The sequence below is a fragment of the Labrus mixtus genome, chromosome 15 (genome assembly GCF_963584025.1).
Source record: "Labrus mixtus chromosome 15, fLabMix1.1, whole genome shotgun sequence".
Lineage (NCBI taxonomy): Eukaryota > Metazoa > Chordata > Actinopteri > Labriformes > Labridae > Labrus > Labrus mixtus.
In genome coordinates, this window is record NC_083626.1 from 26,941,567 (window position 1) to 26,956,794 (window position 15,228).

At 40.0% G+C, this 15,228-nt stretch overlaps 1 protein-coding gene across 1 annotated transcript in view; it reads right to left on the bottom strand.

Moving 5' to 3' along the window:
* Positions 1 to 6,922: 6,922 nt before the first annotated feature.
* xkr7b (XK, Kell blood group complex subunit-related family, member 7b) overlaps positions 6,923 to 15,228 on the bottom strand; it is a 69,939-nt gene continuing 61,633 nt past the window's right edge. Inside the window, exons 3-4 of the mRNA XM_061058238.1 lie at positions 11,097 to 11,316; positions 6,923 to 10,754 (exon numbers count right to left, since the gene is read on the bottom strand). Coding sequence (XP_060914221.1) covers positions 9,947 to 10,754; positions 11,097 to 11,316 — 1,028 coding nt within the window. The 3' untranslated portion in view covers positions 6,923 to 9,946. The remainder of the gene's footprint in view (positions 10,755 to 11,096; positions 11,317 to 15,228) is intronic.

Consider the following 15,228-nt stretch of genomic DNA (forward strand, 5'->3'; position numbering starts at 1 on the left):
CATCTCTGAAACTGAGTGATTTCTTTCAATCGTGTTTCTGAAGATGAAATTCAGCTTGAAGAAATGTCCCTCTCTCTTACAAGGCTACACAACCAAAATAAACCAATTTCAACTACCTCAAGTTTTGGAAGCTATCTATACTCCTAAAGTCAGTAGGATGATGGAGCTTTTTTTTTGCCCCTCCATTGCCTACATTTCACACTAAATAACTGCATGATTTAAAAAGTAGCTTTAAACTCGATGTCTATCTAAAAGCCTTTTCACAGATTTACTGACAAGTTTGACCTTCATGCATGCCCTTTCCTGCCTTCCAGTTTGTTCTTTTCCACTCATATGAAACTCAGAATATGTCTAATTGTCCAATGATGTGTGTCCAATTACATGACAGCATTGATATTAAGGCAAAAACTTAACACCCCCACCCCCCCAATCCAACAGGAACAATGCCTGTGTCAGGGAACTCTGGGAGATTTCAGGGCAGACTGTCCAAAAGTTGTTAAGACATTTTCTGGAGTATTAAAGAGCTTTAAAGTATTTCTTATGCTTTTTTGGGGGGCCATTTCTGTTCAGCTAGTTTGTGATATGTACACTCTATGTCCTATTTTCAAATAGTCTCCTGTCTTCTAACTCTTTCTCTTCCATTTTTAAAGACTTTCTCGGATTATCTGAAAATGCTCGATGATTAGATTTTTTTTTCTTGCTGGTCTTGAAATTCCATCCTCCCCATGTCCTAATAAAAGTTTGATTTATTCCCATGTAAAGCCGTTGAGTCATCCATCATTACAAAGATCAATAGTGTTTTTATTTATTCAACTTGGCAGCACATAGTAAACATTCTTTAAGAGTTTATATTTCACAACACTAATCAAAGACACTTTGTGGTTTTCATGAGCCTGTGCTGACTTTCCCCGTTCTCTTGCCAAGCCTGACTCAGTGTTGATTTTCACAGCACTTTGAAATGTAGCTGCATGTCGCTTCATGCACGCCTTTAATTAACCACAATGACTCCACAATTATGCTCACATCGAATATTTTGCTTTCTTTAGCGCCAGTCACATGTGGAGTGATGACGCACTTTCCACTTACAGAAGGAAAGATCCATTAAAGGCTTCCTGCATTATTCCCTCATGTGAAGACATTTCTGTTGAAAGAAGGCGGACTCTGTATATTCCACAAGAGATTCATGTTCTTTTCTTAGTGTTTAAACTGCCTAAGATGATCATATATTCTACTGTACAGTCAGATTTAAGCACATGTTGAATCAGTGAGAGATTAAAGGTTATTTTAGTGTTAAACTGAAGAAACTTCAATTCCTTTATGTTTGCTTATTTAGTCATTTAATGGCTTTACAGATGAATGTTTTCCAATTGTGTAACAGTGGTTATTCTGACGTCTGATTAATGTATTTTCTCTGATTATGCATTTTTGCGATTATTAGGTGTATTCGGACCAAACAGTTCTGACAGACTAGTCAAAATCACTTTGTATTTCCTGTGTCGCATAATCAATCAAAAATGCTGGAATCTTAAGAGCTTTATTGACTTTTTTTTGCTAGTGTTGTACACCAGAGAGAGCAAGCAGAGGTAAAGTTACAGATTCACGTTAAAATGCTAAATGGTTAAGTCTTATAATCTTTTTTTTTTGCTCTCTTCTGGCATCTCAGGTATTGTTTGGATGGTAAAAGTCCATAAAACACTCTTGAAATTCATTACTAGTTGCTTTAAATGCTGCCAAAGATGACAAATCTTTAGTCTTCATGACACTTTTTACTTCCTGTTAAGATTATAAGATTTAAGGTTTGAGTGGAAGCAAACTCACTTTCTACACAGTGTACGTCTGTTATCTCAATATTTTGATACATTTTTTTTAGAAATGTACGTGGGAAATTAAAGAAACTCTGAACTTTGAGGTAAGATTTATCTTGATGTCTCATCAGTTTTTTTAGGTAGAAGAAAATAATTGGATTTAACAAGATGCCAAACAGATAAATTCTTACCTGAAAATGTCATGCTTCAATATAAATATATTTTTTCTACTCACTGATGTTGCCGCAGCCCAGCCCAGCAAGTTAAACACACACAATGCAGAAAAACAAAAGGTGATGTTACCATGTTATTAATATGGAGGACCCAGAGTTCTCACCTGCAGTGAGGAGTGTCGGCCACAGGGAGGCAGCACTGAGACAAACACTCACTGTAGGAGGAGGAGGAGGAAGGTGAAAAGAAAGACATATTTCTTGTCAGCAGGACGCTGATGGAGGCCGAGGAGACGACATCCAACCTGTGAACTCTCTTTCACGGGGAAGCAGCTAGAACCTGGTCTCAAGTCCAAAGTCGATGGCATGGCACATTATATTCCTGATATTTAGAAGAGTTCACAACACACACAGGATGCACAACAGCACACCTACTCCACAGTTTAATATCAGTGCATTTCATGATCAAGTTATTTTTTTAATAGAATTGAGGGCTAAGAAATGCCACCTAACTCGCTCCAGTGTGTATTCTGACTAACACACACAGAAACAAACAGGAGACACAAAGATGATGAGAAATTGGGTTTTCATTTTAAGAATTAGATGCCCTGCACCATCAATAAAAAATAATAAAGTTGTCTCTGGAGGAACGTATTCAATTATGAAAATGATTTATACCTTAATGAAGCTAAAATGAAAGCTAATGTCTGCAGAGAGAAAGCAATAAGAAGTGCAGGTTTCCAATACAACCTTCTGGTTTTTTTTTTTTTTTTACCTCTCGTAAAGAAGTTTATTAAAAATGTGAAGTTCAGTCCTACAAGTTTTTGCACTTTAAGATTTTTTGTCATGTGCACAAAGTTCATACATGCACACACACATCAGTATTCATTTCACATGTACTCACCTGCTCTTGATGTTCTGCTCTTTGACACACACACACACACACACACACACACACACACACACACACACACACACACACACACACACACACACACACACACACACACACACACACAGGCATCAATCATGCTCTTGTGAACTTCAAAGAATGTCAGACCTTGATATGTTTTTGTGCTGCATCAACTCTGTATCTCTGAATATGTGTGTGAGTGTGAATTTATGCATGTACATCTGTGTGTGTGTGTGTGTGTGTGTGTGTGTGTGTGTGTGTGTGTGTGTGTGTGTGTGTGTGTGTGTGTGTGTGTGTGTGCAGCAGCGATATCAAAGAAGCAGCATCCTTAAAAGACCCGGTGCTTGAAAAAAAAAATCACACATGAGGTCTGACGCAAGAGCAGAGGAAAAGAGAGGAGGGGAAAAAAGCGTGAAGGAGAAGAAAGGTGGGAGAGGAAGAGGAGGGGGTGAGGATGGCAAGGGGGGATGGACGAACAGAGGCAGAGGATGAGACGGATGACGTAGCTAAGATTGAGGGGGAAAAGTTAAAGCCGAAGAGGGTAAACCAGGAGGAGGCAGAGTTGTGAGGAGAGGATGGAGAGGAGAATGTCAGAGTTGAAAAGAGGCACCAAAGCAGGAATGAAAATGAAGTTGAGGATGTGAGCTGAGAAGAAAAAATACAGAAAAAATGGAAAAGAGAATATAAATAAAAGGAGGTATCTAAAAAAAAAAAAAAAAAGAGAAAGGACTGGGAGATGAAAAAATAACGAATTTAGGAATGAAAGAAACAGTAGGAGGCATGAGGGAGGTGAGGAAGGAAAATGAAAAATGACCTTTCTAGAAACAAATAGATAAACAAGATGAAAAAATGTATTAACAAAATTACTAATTGAAGCTAGAAAGAAAGAATAAATTGAAGATGAACAGAAGATAAAAATGAAAGGAAAGAAAAAGTGACCGTCTCCCATCTGCTTCAAAGAACGTGCTGAGAAATCCGACTGACAACAGAAGGAAAGAAAAGACAAAGAAACAAATGAAAGAGAAATAGAAGAAAAGAGGGTAGAGGGAAGAGAGGGGACATAAATAAAGCCATGTCCTCCTTCTGTCTGCTTCGGGTGGAAAAATAGAAGACGAGGAGTCGGACTCAAATAAAAGAAAAATATAAATGGATGACATGAACGGAAGAAAGAAAAGCAAAGAAGAGCGGTGCAGTTGGAAGCATGGATTACTGTTTGGTCGTTGGATCTCAGGAGACGGCGTCCAAGTAAACATCAAATCCTGAGGATGGAGGGATGCTGACGCCAGAGAGAGAGAGAGAGAGAGAGAGAGAGAGAGAGGGCGAGAGATGGAGAGGATCAAAGGATGTTGGTTTGAGGGAGAGATTTTGTTGTCGCCTCCAGAGGAAAAGAGTTGAGAGGAAACAGGAGAAACAGGGCGGGGAGATCCAGGAGCCAGGAGACGGGTTTGGTGGAGCTCCAGCTTCGGTTTCAGCTCCACCTCGCTTCCAGATCACACCTTGAAAAATCCTCAGTACAGTCACACACATACAGGAGGAAAGAACAGCCAATCACAGGGCTTCAGATTCTGTTACCATGGAGCTAAGGTTAGACAATAATAACAATGAATCATTAAAGAGGGTTATTTTGCTCTTACAAACGTTTTGGATATACTGTAACAATATTCATCTTGTAAGCAGACATAAGTAATCCCACAGTCTGAAGGCTGCTCTAAAGGTTTCACACATTTTTTTCTACATTTGATATTTTGTGACATCACAAACTCTCTATATGGTCTATTGTCCAAAGCAGGCACAGTGGAGCTGTAGCCTTCCAGATAAGACGAGCAAACAGCGCCTGCCTGCCCATCAGTCAGGTCACCTACTGAATGGGTGTGTATGTCACTTCCGGGTCTCTCGGAGCCAGCCTCAAGTGGACACTCCAGGAACTGCAGTTTTTTTTTCACATTGGCTTTATTTTTCAACACTGGGGTCACTTTGTACTTTTCCAGGATTATGGAGGTGTTGACCAATCAGGAGATATTAAGCTTGTAGTGAGGGAGACATATAGAAACATGACATGTAAATCGTGCAAACCGATGACTGAAGCTTCACTGAGCGAGAATAGAAAACTTGAAATAGTGTTATTTGGCAATTTCTATAATCCAATTATAATACAAGTAAGGACACGTGTCTAATGTACTGAAACATAATATTTCAAGGAAGAATGTGCGACTTTTTGACCCAGTAGACTTTGAGCACCAGCGTTAAACCCTAACAAACTGCTGTTTGGCGACACCTCCGCTATTCTGAAGCCTCCGCTCTCCTCCAGCGACAAACCTCCAACCCCTCTCCCCTCGCATTCACACAAAAAGTTATTAATCAGAATGCACAATAATTAAGCACCATTAAGCACAAGCGGCGGACAAAATTGTCCTTTGCTTGAGCTGCAATTACCTGTGGCCTGCATTGTTGTGTTAGCATGCTAATGTTGGCGCTCTTTAGTTAGCTCGTAGCTTCATATTGCACATAAATTGACACAGAATGGCCGTGATCTAAAGACGCTTATACAGTCATGACTCAGAGAGACGTTTACAGAGGAGATACTTGATTTCTGCTGTATTTATGTGTAAAATGTCGCACATCCTTCCTTTAATGTGGTAAAGAACGAGACAGGCACAGCAGTTTATTTGGACGGCTGTTCAGCCATGTTTACTACGGTATTGTTCCCATCTACAGATATCAGCACAGCTTGTTGACTTCTTTTTTTTTTAACAGCGTCATAGATATTTTCACCACTGGTTTTATTTTTCTGCTCGTTCACTCAGAGGATGTTTAAGCAGCATTATCAAAAAAAAACTTAGAGCACATCCTTACACACATACTGTACATACAATACACACATACAAACCAAAGCACGCACACTCATACACACACACGTCCTAGTATAGCGTCACGCTGGTATATACACATATATAGAATGAGTAAAAAAAAAAAATCTATTTTCACTTTTTACATCTTAATATAAGAGTCATACCAAAGACATGGCCACCGAGTGAGTAAACAATAGATAAATAGATATAAAACAAATACAAAAATAAATAAACATAAATACTTGCATCAATTAATAAAAGATGAATTGAGTTTTTACACTCACTGTTTACTTTTTAACATGTTTTTGTTCAAGTTGATAAATATTCAGCGCACCACTTTAACTGTTATTTTACCTCAACAACAAAAGGACTGGTTCATCACCCAATCAGAGAACGCGGAGCCTTGCCCTCGGTCCCTGATTGGGTGGTTAATGAATTATCTGTACATTAGCCGATCATGTTTGACATGACATAATCATTGTTGACATAAAGTCGTTTTCAGCACCATTAACATCGCCGTGACTGTCACCACTGTACCAACATCCACAAGTTCAGGTAGGACACAACACTGTCAGGACAATTAAACTATTATTATTACCAACTTGTTACCAATATTCATTTCTAGGTGTTATTCCTGGTTTTATTTTCTGTTCTCTTCCATCAGAGTTTAAGTGACACAACAGTTTCCCTGAACATGAGACAAGTTCATGTCCAAACTGAGCTTGTATGGGAATATTTGCTGAATTGAGTATTCAACCACTAACAGTATGTGGTTTAGGTTACCTCTATAATGCACGAGCATGCTAGCCAGCTTGTGTCTCCAATGATATTTGAGTGCATTGTTTATTCACCCAATGACTTTAAATTTGGCAGATACTAAACAGACGAAAGACTCCCTTATAATTTTGCATTTGTTTTTTTTGTAAAACAAAGCACTGCAAGCTACTTCTAACTCCATGCCCAGTGCCAAATATATGGTATTGTACTCCTGGGCGATACCTTATGTTCTTCCATTATATTTGGCTAGCATTGGGTTGTTGTGCCAAAATACACAAGTAATGAACTTTTCAGACAAAGACTTTGCCAAGTAATCCAAAAATTGGCAAGATGACGAACTGCTAGCCGACAAGAATGAAAGACATATGGCACTGCCCAAGGTTGCAATACCATGTTTTTAGGGAGTCCCAAATTTATACGATAATAGTAGAACGTTTTGAAGACAATCTAATGGAACTAGTCACAGTTTTTAGGACATCTCTGTCACTTATCTTACCCTCAAAATTAGAACATTGAGTAGAGTATTAGAGTGAAGCCTGTTTTTTTTTCAAATTGGATGTTCTCAACAAGGATATTATGGTGTCAACAAGGAATGATTCAGTGCTCAACTGCCTCATGGTGGTTATACATTTGAAGTCATCCAGGTTGACAGAAACGCTTTGCCAAATTAATATTAATACTGCTTGCATCAAGGCTGCTTATCTAAAGCAATTTGTAAACGGCTTTTAATTACTTGCTCATGTCATCTATGCAAGGACATGAGGTTGGAAATTCTCGTCCTGGAAGTTTGATGAACCCCTCAGAATACATGTACATCATCAGCTAAAGGTGATAATTAAAACTGCACTGGATTCTCAAAAATCAAACATGTTTTTGTTGTTTTTCTTCCCATTTACCACCAGAATGGAGAAAGCTAACAGATTCCTCTTCCTCTACAGCTTTCTCTTGATGGATTCCTTATTTCCCTATTTCCATAATGAAGTGAAATGTTGATATTGATAAAACAGCCCATAACTTCTTTAAGGTATATGGGATATCCCATTTGTAGATATTCAGAGATGTCGAGTGTCCTGTTTGGAAAGCCTCCAATCTAATTATCTTTGAGAAAAGTTCATCTCAGTGTGATGTACATTTTACTGTCATAACTTTTTGTTTTGTTTTTGCTCATGTTAGTTAATCATGATTTTATGACCCTCTGATTATTGGCATCTTCTAAATGCTTGTAAGTTTCTATCACTTTAAAGTATTTCTTATGCATCTTTAGATGCATTGTGTTCAACATGGTCTTTGAGATACATCCTGGTCCCATAGGGTATCTTATGTACTTTAATACAATTATTTTTTAATAATTGGTAAAGATACCCTTCCCCCCTCATCTTAAACAATCCACTGGCTGAAATGTTTCTAGGATGGACTTGAAGGAACCAGACATCATCACAAATGTGACCACTTTTAAAAAAACATTTAAAAAGATGTTTAAAGGGAGTCAAGAGAAATCTGTCACTGAAGTTGGCTACTGGTGAATTTGCTCAATTTGTTGCCTTGGGTTTCACAAAAAGGTTAAAAAGAGAAAAGAGAATTTCTAATCAGTTCACACCATTTCTTTTTTTTCTAAACAGTCTTCCGATTATGTCACTTAGCATTCCACACCTGAATCTACCTAAACTAGTTTAATCAAAGGCCTGTACGTGGTTTCAATTTGTAAACAACAAGACCGAATCCAAACAGTTGTCAACATCTGTAAGAAGAATCAGCAGCTATTGCTAAATAGCTAGCATGCTAAAATATCATACCACTTTTTTTTATCTCAGAGATCTTATTACCAATTGGCTTTTGCTTTGCATTTATTGTCCCCTGTATTTACTGCATACTGGATGTTGAAGTGCTTTCACATTCCCACAAACCGTCGTATATTTTAAGTCTGTTGACATGATAAAAAGACATTTTTGTCAGCTGCCGTTCTCCCCCAAAACCAAACACTGGAGAATGCTTTCATTAATGAGGTTTCTCATGATAGCCTTGGTACTCCTACATGGTATGTATTCCAAGAAAAGTTGACAACATTTAGACTCTCACGAGTAAATGAAGCTTTTCACCCAAAAGTAAGTCATCACCTAACTACAGCTTATTATAATAGCTTATATCTGACATCTGTATTTGTTCAACTGTACATCACAGGCCTGATTGTGGTTAGTTCCAGCATGCCATATGGTGCGAGCCATTGCAGAAGTGGTCTACCTTACATCCAGTCCTGGTTGATTTCTCCAAACTATGTCTCTTTTCAGGTCAGGGGTGAAGGTGCAGCTGGGATGTACAGTGGAACTTCTGCTATGGCTGCTTTTATATCACATATGGATGGGTGACTGTTATCACTTGTATCTCAGGCCTTAATTTCTTACATTTCATTGGTCCTGCTCTCATGAGACTGGTTCCCCATGAATGGAACCATATTTCTTTTTGGACGCCTCGGGCAGAATGCTTGAAGGGTGGTTACCAAAGTTTGTGAGGGACATGCAACCTTTGAAGGCATGGATGAATATAACATGAAAAACTATGATCTTTCCAATATCAAACAAACTAAAAAAAAAAGAAATAAAGTGATTTGGAGGTTTAAAGGAAAGTAGAAGTCTTGGTTAATACTGGGCTGAATGAGGTTGAAAGGTAAAAGATCTACATTGTAGATAGCCAATGTTTCATTCATATTTGATGATATTTGACCTTTCGTTAAGTCTTGATTCACTGAAATAAACACTAAATATATTTATTTAACCACAGCATAATCTATAAGAAGTACTAGCTCAGCTTTAAGGGCATCTTTTGACTTAAAAAAAACACTCAAACAATATTAAATAGGTAGTGAGTCCCTGTATTTGCATTGTCTAATTTTACTACCAGACCAAACTTGATTGCATGTCCCTTGCAAACTCTTGCAACCAGTCTTTAGTAGTTTCCTTGTAAGTCTCTGTTGAGTCTCTGGGGTCCATGGCTCAAGTTCATGCAGCAGACTGTTTCTCAATTACCTCAACCTTTGAGGCTTCATTGCTCTCAAATTCTTTTACTCTTTCTTTAGACTGTGCAGTATGAAACTAAATCTAACACTTCTTGGTCCCAAGATGAGAGATTACATTTCTCACCCTCAATCTTTCAGAAAGATGAAGATTATCCCAGTTTAGTGTAACTCTGTTTACTTCCCATGGCTCATTCATGCTACTTGCTCCTGGACTGTGGCCTAAGGAGGGAGCCTTGGTCCTGGATCGCTCTATACATTTTACAATCAAGTTATGCCAACCTTTTTTCTTAAAAAGAGTTGACCAACACACTGTGTCTCCTTTCCATGCTTCTCCTGGCGTAGGGAGTCTTGGGATGCAAAACTGCTCTCAGGCTGAGCCTTGGTCCCAGACTATACTTGAATTTTTCAGAGCCCAGGTCGGCTTAGACAGTTGTCTCATACTCTAGTACCTCTTTGCTGCCCATCATGCTACTCCTGTACTGTATCCTCGGGCTGATGGCGGATGTGGTCTCTAGCAGCAGAATGGTCTTGCGGAGGCGACGATCGATAAAGTGAGCATCCCAGGCTGGGTATCGCTTTCTAGGGAGGTCAATCCGAATCACGGGGCCCTCCTGTGAGCGGGATGAGGAGGAGGTCCTGTGAAGGAGTGCAGGAGAGGACGAAGGGGAGGGACGTACCTGGAAGACAGGTAGGCAACTGTCCCTGTCCCTGTCCTTGTCTCGTTCACCTGGAATGGGCTCCCCTGTGTCTTTAGTCCTGGGGAGTGTCCTTGGAGGGCTAGTAATGACCATGTCCGTTTGGGATCCTTGTGAAGGGGTGAGGCAAGCATCAATCACCCCCACTACCCCTCCTGCACCCACCAGGCCCTCGTCCACACACCCTCCCCACTGTGAGCCCAGAACAGGCCCGTCAGGGTGAAGCCAGCAGTAGTAGACCAACATGAAGAAGGTTCCAAGGGCAAAGCTGCAGGCCACCAGGCACACAACCACCAGGGCGTAGGAGTCAGAGGTGTGCGGCCCTCGGTAGGTGTACCAGGCGGCAGTCAGTGCCACATTCTCAGCCAGGGTCACAGAGTAGTAGACAGTCATACGAAAACGACTGGGGCCCTCTTTGACATTAAACCAGCAGAAGATGTAGATGATGCCAACCACCATGTTGTAGATGATCTCCTCCCATTTGGACATGCAGAAGTCGGTCTCACCTTGGATGATCCAGAAGGTCATGACACACCTGAAAGACAATCCAGAATATTTTAAGTGCCAATCAGAAAATTTAAAAGGACTTTTTTCCCTAAGACATAGGAATATATAGTTTCATTTTTGTATGCAGGTATGGGCGCTGATGGCCTAGCGGTTAGATCGCGCCCCATTTGCAGAGAATTTATTCCTCCAAGCGGGTAAACCCGGGTTTGAGTCTGACCTGTGGTTCCTTTTTTTTTTGTTTTTATGCAAATTATGCTGGCCAAAGGTTACTTGTAATTCTCGAAATAATACAATCCTGAATAACAAATGCCAAATGCAAAGCTTCTCATTGAGGACTCAGGCTCTTTGCATCAGGTCAAACATGGCGCACCAGTGGCTGACGATGAATATCCCGAAGTAGAGCTGGAAGACGGAAGCAAAGAGGGCGAAGGCCACCGTCCTCGCCCCAATGGTGAAAAAGTGCCACAGCATCTGGGTGATCACGGCCTTGTAGGACATTGGCAGTTTGTCATCGCGGGAGTCCCGGAGAACCTTCTGGTACGAGGCGATCATCCAGGCCAAGGACACCAGGGAGGCAGAGGCAGAGAGACCTAGAGAGACAGATGAAGAAGAGGAGAATGAAGAGGCACAAAGCAGAAAGGATTGGAAAATGAAGAGAAGATGGTAGAAAATAGTGTAAGAAAATGTTGTAGGACAGCATTATAATGTACCCTCCAGCTTATGGCAGATACTTAATAAGCACAAATGTTTAAATCATATGCCTTCAAAAACCATTCCACAATGGATAAACCATATTGTGCTTATCAGCCCACAGATTCAAATATCTAGACAGAAAAAACCCCATCTGAATTATGACTTTGTTAATGGGATACCAGCCACACTGGTGTTTTTGCAACATTCATCACTAATCAACAATGTCAAAACCTTGATTTTGACAGAAGTCCATTAGAGTGGGTGAGCAGAATCCATATATGCACAGGATCAGAGATGTGATTTAAAAGGGTATGGTTTGGATCGAAAGACGATGGATACTCATTTTCATGCTTCTCATGTAAGGCCTACAATGTTCCCATGGCAACTCAATTCCATACCTTGGTAATGTTTGGACATACAGATCTGATCTGATCCTTTGTAAATAACAGTGTAGACAGTCCTCTAAGGCCGGAGATAAACTCACTTTTTAAACATGTGTTGGCATGGACAACCAGCTGTGTTCTGAATGTATATGTTCACAGACTTGTCACTGGAGGATACCTCTACTTGGCAAGACAGAGAGCTAAGGCCATCTGCAACTACCTGATGAGTGGTTAACTACAGACATGGTCACATTTGGGAAGGTAACTATTATGTTAACTCTGAGATCACAGCAGAAAAAAAAACACCAACTTTGGTGGTATGTTAGCAGACAGAACCATCAGCATTGCCCGCACTCAGTTTCTCCTAAAATTGTACTTTATACATGGACGTAACAATCATGAACATGTTTCAATTTAGTTTTGCAGGTTTCTTCGTCCACTTCTAAAATGAAACAAAACTGTTGTCAGCTATTGACAGGTTTTATTTCTTCTATTTTTGGTGACCATGACACATCACATTAATGTGGATAGTTGAGGACTTGGTCTTTCAGCGTGTCTTTATCACCTTCGGTCATTGTTGCCCCCGTTGACAATGTCCCTTGTCCTCTGCCTTGCCCCTGGTGTTAATTTGCAAACTGCATCTTGTGACTGCATTGCATTAGATTATGAGGAAGTGCATAGCTGCGCTCCAATTTGACACTGGGGGCCCGGATGTACTGTAGGTACAAGCAATGGCCTGGGTGCAACCAAAAGATGGCATAATGTAAATAAATGACTCATAATGTAATGTTAAATTGCTAAATTACCTATTATTGATAGCTGTTGAGCACCACTTTGAAGTTGGTACAATCCTACAAGCATGATTTGAATTGAATACTTTGAATTATGTACTTATTCAAATGGGCCTGAACCCTTTCCCGCTGAGGTCAAACGCTCATTAGACAGCACATGGAACAGTGAGTCCTGCCTCCAGCAGCCAAAAGTGCAGTTTAACACATTAAACATTCATGTGTGTTAATCATGCAGTCTGAGCTCAAATTAGCCTCAAATCATACTGAGAAGACATTTTGAGCAGGGAAACAGCTGCACTGACTTTTTAAGAACCTAGCATGTTTTACCATGAGGTGCATTTGACAGAGTTGTGGATTATAGATGGTAAACCTTTCTTTATTGGTATTTGTGAATAGTGTTTAGCGGCCTCACAAAAGGACTCGCTGTAATTAGGTTAAGCCATCAGTTTTTAACCAATTCCCATGGTGCTAACCAATAACCTTGAGAATGCTGTCATGTGCTCAACTTTAGTTTTATTTAACTTTGGTGCAAAATTGGACATGATGGACCGATGTATTTTCACTGATGTGCCAAGGCACTGGGTCAGACTTTATGCTATTTGTTTCCAAACCAATCAGATGTATATAATCCTGGCCGTGCTGATATACAGTAGAACAAAACAACAAAACAACCCTGAACATGATATTGCTTTAGTTTTTTTTTAACGATTTCTTTCTCATATCTTGCAGGCCTGAATGACAGACGCTTTGGAGGCCTGATCAATACCAAGGTTCTACCTGGATTCAGACAAAGACCCTCTGTTGTAATAGTTATTATGACATTAATAATGATAATTAGAAGACTGAAAGTGGCGAATTATGCAAACTTAAAGTCCTATTTATGTTGCACTCTGTATCAGGACTCGTCCAATAGGATAATTTCATTAGATATGCAACTGTTGTATACGATGCTATTGAAGTCCTTTAAGCCAGATAATTTTTCCCCTTGAGTTGATCCATCTTTTCCCAAACCTACGTTCTCCCCCTATACATTTAGACTTCCATAATCAACATAAAAACTGGACAGTGTTAGATGATTCTGTAAACAAGGTCTGAGAATACCAACAACATGCCAAACCAACAACATGACAAGATTCCTGAAATGCAGCTTAAAAAAACAAAAACAAAGCAGCTATCTAATAAATTAACCCAAAACAAAGGGGATTATGGGTAGAAGGAGACAGATGCAGCTTGTTATGCTTGCAAAGCCCAGCTAATCCCAACACTTGGAGGAACTGGATCCAGCAAATGTCTAGGATTTGTACTTAGCAGACGACTTGAATGATTAATTGGCAGCACTGATAGTTGATTAAGTTAATTGATTGGCTGAACTAAGGGCATGTGAGCTGTGGAAAAGTCTGTATGGTATTATGTAGGCGCCGCCCCACATTGAATAACACGTGTGACAGTAGAATGTGTGTGTGCAGGTGTGCTGATAATTATACCTTTGTGAGGACTTTAGATTTTTTGACTTTGAGTGTGAATGGGGACATTTCTTCTGTTCTTTGTAAAGCGCAGTTTTGGGATTAAGATTTGTTTAAAATTTAGGTCACTATACGATATGATACCATGTGATACCATGTGATACAATGCGAGCCGATACACTATAGTGTCCCCTTTGGGAAATATGTCTAGTTGATGGTCTTCACAAGAACAGAAAAACAAACATGAGTGTTTGGATAGTCACTGCACCTAAACAATGTTTTTTTAGCCTGAAACTTCTACATGTTTTAAGTGCTTGTATACAAATGATTTCATTTAAAATGTTACTTAATTTAAAAGTTAAAATAAGATATTTGTGTGTCACATGTCATCAGAGTAACACATTTTTTTAACAGGACCGTTTAAAATGAGAGAACAATGGAGGCCACTTTGGGTTTGGGTGCAAACTCAGCTGGCTAGTCTCCCTTCGCAGGAGACCCACAAATGTTAGCCGAGCTACAACACAGGTATCAACACAGAATGACTCTCTGAGGTTTCAAATGATCCTCTAGTGACTGTCAAAGCTCCAGCAAATGCCCTCTCTCTCTCTCTCCGGCAGACAAACAGAGAGGCTGAGAGCCGCTGGTTTGCTCTGATGACCGTCACTTTTGCTCGCCTCTGTCCACGCTACGCTGAGCTTTCACAACCACTCAGTGACCTCAGGGTCCCCCTCAAAGATTTCAGGGTGTATTTCAGTTGGTTTTCATGTCTGTCCTGCAACTGTGTGTTCAAATATATGTCTGACACTTGACTTCTGTGCTGCCAGGTGTGTGTCAACGCTGAGAGACTCTACAGTATGTGTGTGTGTGTCTGAGAGAGAGAGAGAGAGAGAGAGAGAGAGAGAGAGAGAGAGAGAGAGAGAGAGAGAGAGTGTTTTATTTTATTCATCTCAGGCCAATCTGCTTTGTGAAAGAATTGCATGAATAAAGCATCAACTCTCACTTATATCTGTTCTAAACACTCAAATACGAACACACACACACACACACACACACACACACACACACACACACACACACACACACACACACACACACACACACACACACACACACACACACACAAAAACAATAATTTCAAATGTGTAGGGCAAAATCAGCAGAGACAGAAGGTT